The 10321-nt window shown below is 42.9% G+C and overlaps 1 protein-coding gene across 1 annotated transcript; it reads right to left on the bottom strand.

Moving 5' to 3' along the window:
- Positions 1-791: 791 nt before the first annotated feature.
- LOC149298432 (palmitoyltransferase ZDHHC1-like) lies at positions 792-8912 on the bottom strand. The gene is made up of 12 exons (XM_089487274.1): positions 8843-8912; positions 8323-8396; positions 7843-8064; positions 7453-7628; positions 7130-7231; positions 6766-6890; positions 5844-6002; positions 5199-5320; positions 5022-5104; positions 4807-4900; positions 4219-4330; positions 792-1183 (listed from the first exon to the last, which is right to left on the bottom strand). The coding sequence occupies exons 1-12, from the start codon at positions 8910-8912 to the stop codon at positions 792-794; spliced, it is 1731 nt and encodes a 576-aa protein (XP_089343400.1).
- Positions 8913-10321: the final 1409 nt, after the last annotated feature.

Raw genomic sequence — 10321 nt, 5'->3', positions numbered from 1 at the left:
TAGTCATAAATGCTTAGTTTTTGGAGATAAGACAAAACTAAATCATGTTGGAGTAATGGTGTGTGCGTGTATGCTGCATAAAGTGCTGAAAGAACAGCCTTTGAATTTCTTGTGTCTGATGTTCTGAAGAACTTTTATGTGTCCCCCAAAACTTTGCATTGCTGTAACGCTCTGCAGAGTCGCTGGTCTGGGCCTTGGGCGAAGCTCTGTTGTTGGTCTCCATACCTACGTAGTAGTAGTAAATTTTACATATTTGCCATATCTAACAAACCTAAAAGTCTTTAATTATTTGATTGTTTTGAGAAGCCCTCTGTAGTAGTTAGAGGTGGGGAGGGAGCTTTAGTTTTTAGCATACCTGCTAATATGTAAATATTTAGGTGCTATTATTTGGAATGGGGGTGACTAGGCAACCCTGGCACGTTAAGGCTCCTGCCTTAAAATCTGCTCTTGCAGAGGCAAATCGAGTAAACACGGGGCACTATCGGCCAGTTAAAAATGGAGTTTAACGTTTTTGTGACTTTTGACCTAAGCATTTTTTCGTTTATAAGTACAGTTCCCGCTGTTGCTATTTGCATTATTATGAACATAAGGATTGCAGAACACTGTGATGCACTCATAATCAGCAAACATTTTTGGCAGTTCACCTTTAGTAGTAATAATAGTGATTTTTAACCTTAATTTTAACATTCCACTAGTAAAAAAAAAAGAATAAAAAATCATGCTGTTTCAAGTAAAAAAATGTATTCTGCATAAAACAACATCAACTGAACTGGGACAGATTGTCCTCTGCATTAATTGGGATCAAAAGGGCCACTGGGTAAAGGATCCCCACTTGTGTCACTAACAAAGATAGGGCTGGTATCTCGAAGCACCACAAATTGTTGATGTTTAGGTACTGTCCACTGGTAGGTAGATTGTCCATGCTCATAATGGTGAGAAAAGTTCGGAACATTTGTAGGACTTGGCTGGCTAAAAAACATGTTGTTCATTGAAGAACTCCCGAGGTGGGTCTGGGCCACTGGGATCTCCTCCATTGAGTCCGCAGAGTCGGAATGATACTCCGCGGGTGGGCCGGAGGCTTGGACTGGCTGCATGCGCATGGGAACATAAACAGGCAAGGGCTGAGGTGGTAAAGCCGCATGTGGAGCACAAAGGCTGGGAGGCTCAGGAGAAACCGGAAGTTCTGAAATACACAAATGATTTTGAAGTATTTGTTAACTGTATTCAGTGGCGTCGCTACAGGGGGGCAAGGGGGGGCAATTGCCCCCCCTAGGTTAATCCTTGCCCCCCCTGTTGCCCCCCTGCCGAATTTGGATCCCGTCTTTCTTTTTTTTTTAATTTATTTATTTTTTTAACGCGGAGGAGAGAGAGGTGCGGCCCGAGTAAGATCGGCAGCCAAGGCAACCGATCTTACGCGGGCCGCACCTAGAGCCCTGCTACTTACCTGTGGGAGGGTCTTCTGTACTGCATAGAGGAAGCGGAACCTAGCAGAGTTCACGTGACATCACATGACTCCGCTCCAGTCCCGCTTCCTCTGTGCTTTACCAGAGAAGGCAGAGGGAGGCCGCGCCCCCTGCTGAAGTCTGTGAGCGGCATCGAGGAGCTGCACTGCAGGTAAGGGGTGGGGAGGGAGTTTGAATGAGAATGTGTGATTGAGGGAATGAATCTGTGAATGAATGAGTGTGTGTGTGATAGCATGGATGTGTAAGTGCTGGAACCTAGGCATGATAGGACTGTGATTGCTGTTAGCAATCACACTCCTATCATGCCAAGTCAGCCAGTACATGCTGAAACCTAGCTAGCTGCCCCCCTTGTCTATGGATGCTGCCAGCAGTATGGGGTCTGCACATCACTTACAGCCACCCTGTACCAGCATGTACTGGCTGACTTGGCATGATAGGAGTGTGATTGCTAACAGCAATCAAAGTCCCATCATGCCTAGGTTTCAGCATTTACTGGTTGGATGTGTAAGTGCTGGAACCTAGGCATGATGGGACTTTGATTGCTGTTAGCAATCAAACTCCTATCATGCCAAGTCAGCCAGTACATGCTGAAACCTAGCTAGCTGCCCCCCTTGTCTATTGATGCTGCCAGCAGTTTGGGGTCTGCCCATCACTTACAGCCACCCTGTACCAGCATACACTGGCTGACTTGGCATGATAGGAGTGTGACTGCTAACAGCAATCACAGTCCCATCATGCCTAGGTTTCAGCGTTTACTGGTTGGATGTGTAAGTGCTGGAACCTAGGCATGATTGGACTTTGATTGCAGTTAGCAATCACACTCCTATCATGCCAAGTCAGCCAGTACATGCTGAAACCTAGCTAGCTGCACCCCTTGTGTATTGATGCTGCCAGCAGTATGGGGTCTGCACATCACTTAAAGCCACCATGTACCAGCATGTACTGGCTGACTTGGCATGATAGGAGTGTGATTGCTAACAGCAATCATAGTCCCATCATGCCTAGGTTCCAGCATTTACTGGTTGGATGTGTAAGTGCTGGAACCTAGGCATGATGGGACTTTGATTGCTGTTAGCAATCACACTCCTATCATGCCAAGTCAGCCAGTACATGCTAAAACCTAGCTAGCTGCCCCCCTTGTGTATTGATGCTGCCAGCAGTATGGGGTCTACACATCACTTACAGCCACCCTGTACCAGCATGTACTGGCTGACCTGGCATGATAGGAGTGTGATTGCTAACAGCAATCACAGCAAGCACAGTCCCATCATGCCTAGGTACCAGCATTTACTGGTTGCCTGGGTATGATAGGAGTGTGATTGCTGTGTGGGCAGTGTGGACGGCAGGGCTGGCTTTGGGGTGTGCAACCTGTGATCTATGCCTGTAATTTAGGGGGTTTTAAATATACCTTTAATGACGTGTTTTTATGTGAATTCCAATTGATCTTTACCTGCAAAGCTGGGTTTTTGCGTTATTCTGTAGATCCATATCTATATATTTCCATACATTATTTATGTATACCTGCAAATACAGGGTTAATATGTCTTATTCAGTTAATACCTGCAATGCTGTTTCCATGTATTTATTTGATCTATACCTGCAATGCTACGTTTCATATACTATTGTATACCTGCAAATACAGGATTTGTATGTCTGATTCTGTTTATTTGATATATACCTTCAGTGCTGAGATCACAAGTGAATTTCAGTTGATCTATCCATACAAAGCTTGGTTTGTGTGTTAATGTGTTGATCCATACCTGCTATCGGCAACTGGGGCTAATATTAATATATATGGGCAGCAGGGGCAAAAACACTAAAATCCATCCTGATGCAGATGTCTGTGACGTGGATTGTGTCCTGCTGTTTGTGTGTTTTTGGTTATCAGTGTAGCTGAGCCTGTCCTCGGGTGTGTGTGTATAGGTGTTGGTGTGGCAGAGCCTGTCCTGGTGTATGTTTGGGTGTTGGTGTGGCAGAGCCTGTCCTGGTGTGTGTGTTCAGTTGTCAGTGTGGCAGAGCTTGTCCTAGGGTGTGTGTTTGGGTGTCAGTGTGTCAGAGCCTGTCCGTGTGTGTGTGTGTTTGGATGTGGGTGTGGAAGAGCCTGTCCTGATGTGTGTGTTCAGTTGTCAGTGTGGTAGAGCCTGTCCTGGTGTGTGTGGGTGTCTGTGTGGCAGAGCCTGTCCTGGTGTGTGTGTGTATGTTTGGTTGTCGGTGTCGCAGAGCCTGTCCTGGTGTGTGTGTCTGAGTGTCGGTGTGACAGAGCCTGTGTTGGTGTGTGTGTCTGGGTGTTGGTGTGACAGAGCCTGTGTTGGTGTGTGTGTCTGGGTGTTGGTGTGTGTGTTTGGTCATCTGTTCCTGACACTTAACTTACAGTAGGAATTATTTAATTTATATTTATCCAGAGATAAAATGCCCTCCTGAAGTTGTAGTGACTTCAGGGGACAAAATGTTCAAGGCCCTGAAATCATTTAGTGGAAAAGTTATTTATTGTGTTATAATATTTATTTCAAGGATTAGTCGCACTCAATTGTGGCTTCAGGCTTCCCATGATCAAGTATTATTTTAGCCCAAATAACAAAAGTATCATTCCATAGCACATTACTTTTGGAAATTATGAATGCCCCCCCAGTTTGACTGTGGTATCTTGTGTGCCCCCCCTATATATTGTTTCTAGAGTCGCCACTGACTGTATTTTATATATTCACATCCAGGTATCTAAGGTGGGTCGCACAAAACGTTTTTGTATCATTCTTACCATTATTTGTCCGAGGGGGCAGGAGGTCAGGACGGGGAGGTTCCTCTTCACAAGGTTGTTGAGCTACATCTGGTGACACTTTATTGGATTTTTTGGATTTTCTTTTCTTCTTCTATTAGCATGTTAAAGCAAATGAGAGTTACTGCTTTGCATATGTAGTTTCAAGAAGCCTAGCCACACCTAGCCTATTGAAGAGGAGGTGAGCTTTTTTCTTCTGGGCTTCTCTTGTTTCTGAGGTTGTTTTAAAGTACAAATGAACCCCCTAGTCCAAAATAAATTACACGGCAAATGATTATTTTGCCACAAACAGATAGCCCCATTCATTCCAACTTAGAACAGAAGTACTAAACACATGGTGGGATCGTTACAAATGTATCTGGCTACCATATTGGACTGGTTGCATTTTGTGGTGGAGTTTGTTGCTGTTGATGTTGATGTTGAAAATATTATAATTTGGTGGAAAAAGCCATTTTTATTATCTAATGTGTTGAGTATGTCTACTTTTTATAATTCTGTTCGGATGTACCACTGTTTCCGTATAAACATATAAGATATACTACTTAGCAGGAAGATGAAATGGATACAGACCTTGGTGTTTTTTCTCAATACTTTTGACGAGGGCTGATGGTCGATCCCGAGATCTCCATTCAAATTATCACCATCTTTGGGCAATATCGGGCAGCTAAACAGAATTATTAACAGTGAGACACTTGTAAACAGATTAGCAGCATAACATAAGGAGCTGACATTAATTTATGAGAATGGAGCATGCAAAACAAGTTATGAACAAAGCTTTCACTCACCCTGTATCCTGCAGACCTGATGTAAAGTCCTCTTTTTTTTCAACAGAGTTCTCATGCAATACGTCTTCAGCATTCAATATCTCCTAAGGAGCAAAATTGGATAAACCAAAATATGAAATCTGTCTTTATAGATACTATAAAATTCTTCACTTATTTAATTTATGGGGTTTACTATACCTGCATGTCGATCCGGCCTGTTGGAGGTGTGCTACCTTCTTCGAGCTGCCTCTCGCTCGATTTTATATCCTCGCTTTGCCGTCGGCGCATTATATAATCGTAGGTGCTTAGTCTGTTGTACACTGTGGAGTTAAGGACAAAACTGCATTGTGGCGTTATTGCTGCAACATTTGTTCTGTTGAAGAAGAGCTGAAACTCTCAGACTTCTGTGTCTGCATTACAACCTCAGACAAGACTCTTGGCCCTGCCACTCATCTCCTGGTAGCATGATTGTCTGTTCTTCATGGACAAACCCTGGGCAGCTCCACCAGCGCCCCCTCTGTGCTGCAGTCCTTACTCCTGAGCGCCGGGATATGACATCAAATCCCGGCCCTCCACCTTGTGGTGCAACTCGGCACAGTCCTCCATGGCGTTAGTGTGTTGTTTGGGGAGATCGATAATCTCCCTTTAAACTGGCTTGCTGAACAGGCAGCATGGCCGCCCAAGAGGTCAATTGACTGTCTGCCGCTCTAGGCCAGAATACACAACTGTTTCTATGCTCTCCTCTGTTGAGTTCTTACTGTGTTTGTGTTTAAGGACAATCAGTAATATGTAAAAAAAACAAAAAAAAAAAGTTGTATAGGTTTTCTGGTATACAATACGTACGGAGGTAGATGTGAAAGCAGAGCAGCTGCCCTATTAGAATGATAGTGATGAGTCCCGTAAAAGAAACGACGCCTGCGAGCACCAGTATGACTGGAGTCTGAGTTTCCACCGGGGCTGCTGGGGGAAAGACGTACCACACGTCACACCCATTCTTAGCATCTAGAAAACAGAAATCATACAAAAGATATGAAGATGCATGCAGATAGACATTAACATAGTCACTCGGCTACTTATTAAGCAGCAAATATTCAGTATAATATCAAATAAAACTGTATTAGATCACAATAATAAAGACATCACAAGTCCATCTGATGTAAGATTGTAGTCTGGTGCAGAAGAATGGGCTTAGGAAAAATGGTGAACAAAATAAATGCTGCTGAACGTTACCCACCATGTTCTTCTCATTCTAATTTTACATACCAGTAATCACAGCTATTACTACTACCCTGTACTCAGGGCCGGCCCTACCGTGGAGCAGGGTGGGGCAATTTTGAAAAGGCGGCCGCCCCAAGCGCCTTTTTTTTTTTTTAATTAAAGCGGAGGATAGAGAGGGCGCCGAGTGGTTTTCACTTACCAAGTTGTCAGTACCCGCTCGGCGCCCCTCTCTCTCCTCTGCGAGCCCTCTAGCTCGGTCTCGGTGCCGACTTGTAATGCTGACCGCCGGAAGATGACGTCATTTCCGCCGCTCAGCAGTAAAGCAGCGCACCGAGACCGGGCAGGGAGACGTAAGGTAAGTGACATACAACGGGGGGGGGGGGTTGTAGATAATAGGCAGGGAGAGGAAGGGTAGTTAATGACCACGGGTGTCGGCAGGGGGGGGGGGGGGGAATTTTAACCTTCGCCCCAGGCGGCATGCGTACACAGATCCGTAATGGCTTTTATCGAGATCTGTGGATTTATTTATTTTTAATTACAAACGGACCTTGATAGTAAATGTTGGATCTTAATAACCGCGGATTAATGAAGACGGCCGCAAATACAAACGATGAAACCCCAGTAAGGAGGAAGGTGCCAAGGAGCGCAGAGATGAGGCAGTTGAAAAACAACCTGTTGAAGACATAGAAAAAAAAATATCTTAGACTTCGCTTTAAGTTTAAAAGTTCAGATATGTGACATTTAAAAATGACTGACCCGTAATAAAACCCTGGTCAGAATAGTTATCTCAGATACATGCCAATTATGATTTAAAGAAAGAAAGAAAAATCAGTACTTCTATGCATTATATTGCTTTTAAGGAATGATTCTGTTAATCTAATTAGAATGTGACGGTATGTATACGTACGTACCAGTAATTTTTTCCACCCACGCAGTTGTTAAGCCACTTGCAGTGGTGATCAAAGCTGCTGACGCACTTATTGCATATACTGCAGTGTTTTGATTTGGAGCCACTGCAAAGACAAGGTCAAAATCTGTTCCATCAATAACCTGGATTTCTGCAGAAGGACCAGAAGAACGTCTACCCCAGTATACCATATAATTATAAACTTAAAGGGACCGCCTTGCCAAGTAGAATGAGTATTAAGGTACTTTATGAGTGTCTTAACCCACCCATCTATGACTTTTGTCGAGCCAACCCTGGAGCTGATATTTGAAGATTTAAAGTACGTACACGTCCACCTCGCAGATGTAACAGTGCATGTTTTCGATGACGTGAGCATGTTTGCTGCGGTCAAACGCTGGAAGGGGACCGGTGGAGTTCTTGGCACGAACGCTGTCATCAGCTGGGTCGATGGATACAGCCAGCAAGTGGACAACAAGGTGAAAAGCAAACAGGGCACCCGTACACTGCGAATGTGGCTAAGGTGCAATAACATCAATAGCAACAACCGCTGCTCTTTTGATCTTGGAGTTAAACTCCCCAAGCCATGTCAATTATTATTCAAATATTTAAAATACAGTCAAAATCACATCAAGCCTAAATTTGGTTTAGTTATTTAAGCTTTGTTCTTTTGATTCGGATTCCCTGCTATTGCGTAACCATTCAACAAAAAAAGGATACAATGTAACCGGCCGCCAGCCAATTTTGAGGCAGGAGGGGAAGGAGAACGCCAAATGCTACGATGGTGAAAAATATGTATGTGGTCCAAGCAACAAACTGCAAGGGGTGTGGAGGCCAGCTCCAACCATTCTTCCTCGAATGCTGCGAGGGTTCGGTGGTGGCATGACCACTCGGCTTCTGTAGCTGCTCCGACTTTGTAGACTGCTTCTTGCAAAGAGTCATCTAAGAAAATGTCAGCGGAATTAGAACAAAGAACACTTATCAAGCCAGAATTTGAAGTGTAAACTCACCCATATGTTATTCATAAGGGACTCTGTAGCCCTACGGCCACACGGCCACCATTAGCACCAGACTCAAACTCACCAGAGGTTAACCAGCCTATAAGGCCGGTTGCTGGAAGCTCCTGATAGGAATTCAGTAACTATTGTCCATGACCGCTATTAAGTCAATTGGTTTAGAGGATCTCATGCAGTTTCTGACATGGTCTACGAGGAGAGAGGTTCCGGGCTCCAAGCCCGCACCTCCGTTCAGGTTTTGAAATGTCCCATAAGAGCCTAAAAGAGAGTGAATAAAAGTTGTAATTTTAGAAACAAAAAGCAACACATCTTACATTTTCCTACTGACAGTATTCTCACTATGACAGTTTTCTAGATCTGTTCTCAAGTGTGGCCAACATGTAACCAATGGTCTAGAACACTGGTCTAGAACACTGCAGAATGCCGATGTTTGTATGAGTACTAGCAATATTTCTCCTTAGTATCAAAAATACATCATTTCTGCAAAGACTGGCAAACTTTAAAAAAACACAATTTATTCAACAACAGTGATGGCAACGACATGTAACAAAATTGTAGGCTTAAAAAATTGTAGTATTAAAAGATAAAATAATGGTGCCGGCAAAAAAAAAAAAAAAGATAATATGCATATCGCAGGTACATACGAGAAATACAGTTGGGTTCTATTCTCGGAATTTTGTTGATAAACAATGTTGCTCATTTACAGTCAACAAGAGCAAACATTTTGAATCCCAGCAGGAAAAACGTAGGATCCATGGCAACCGTATATGACATTACGCGGGTACGTGTACATCAACAAAAATGGGGCTGAAATAGAGTTTTTATTAAACACACAGATTTTAGGTGCTTAAACTTTAGTAGCTTTTAACCCCTGGTTTCTGGGAGATCTCTGACATACAATCGTGTATAGATCCACGGTGTGTACTACACAGCAGCTACATATACACCATATACATTAGTAAACACAATTCACTTACAACATCATTACTGCTAAACACCAAATCCCAAGCCTGACTTCTGCTGCTGTGCAATTAATGTATCACACACTACATACACACTACACACTACACACATATACGCATGGACACACACACACACACACTCAAAAAGTATCTTTACCTCCGCAGTCTCTTGTGTTCATGGAGAGGTCACTAGCAACAGTGCATACATGGGCTGTACACAAAGAGGAGGGGAAAGCTGCTGGATGCAGTACAGTGTCTGAGAAGGATCAAATTCAGCAAAACCAGTTGGACTTTTGTTACAGATGAGATGGAAGCTGATTTACTCCCAGTATAATCACTGTCTTTTATATTTCTATTTCATTGTATGTATGTATTTAATCTGTATTTAATCGTGTATGTATGTGTAAATGTATGTATATATATAGCTATATATATCAGTCTCTGGTTGCTATAGAGTAACAATTAGAAAAGCCGAAGGGGGACATATTTGTATCTCTTTTTGACTTTGTGGGTTATTCGGTGGTATTTATGTAAGTGGTTAGACATATTTATTTGTTGATATGGTTAGTTTTGTAAACATGTTTTGCTTACACACATTGCTGGAAGATTTAGGGCTTCAAAACCCCCAGTAGGTATTAATATTAAAACCACAGTACAGCTAATTTGTTGTCAATTCCCAGAATCCTTTTTTTTGTGCTGCTAAAACATAGAATTTGATGGCAGATCCGACCCATTTAGCCCACCTAATCTGCCTTTTTTCTTGATGAAAAGACTCAAAATGTAATCAGTCTTTGTCTTCAGAAGTCATATGCCTTTTCCATTCATATTTAAATTCCCCCATTGTATTAACATCTACTACCTCTGCTGGGTGGCTGTTCCACTTGCACACTTCTCTTAGTAAAGTTAAACTCAACTGACTACACAAACATAGCCTCATACTTCTCAACTGTCTCAATTTGGGAGATGACCTGTTTTCTAGGAGCAAAACAAGATTAAATTTGTGTAAATACACAGCATAATGTGAGCCCAGAATATATTGTAAATTGTAAACTTTGTCTCCCTCTAGTGGTCAAAGTCTGAATCACATGAATGCATACATAATAAAGATGCAGTGAGATAGGGGTTAATGATATGGCCTCTTCTCCCCATAATCCAGTCAATTGCTACACTGGCAAATAAAAGCCTCAAAGGCTTCGTGCTCGTCTTCGGGGAAAAAAAATC

The sequence above is a fragment of the Sceloporus occidentalis genome, unplaced genomic scaffold, assembly GCF_023333645.1.
Source record: "Sceloporus occidentalis isolate IW3139 unplaced genomic scaffold, rSceOcc1.0.p SCAF_32, whole genome shotgun sequence".
Classification (NCBI taxonomy): Eukaryota; Metazoa; Chordata; class Lepidosauria; order Squamata; family Phrynosomatidae; genus Sceloporus; species Sceloporus occidentalis.
Note: the sequence above shows the minus strand (reverse complement) of the source record. Positions and strands in the feature narration are given on the sequence as shown.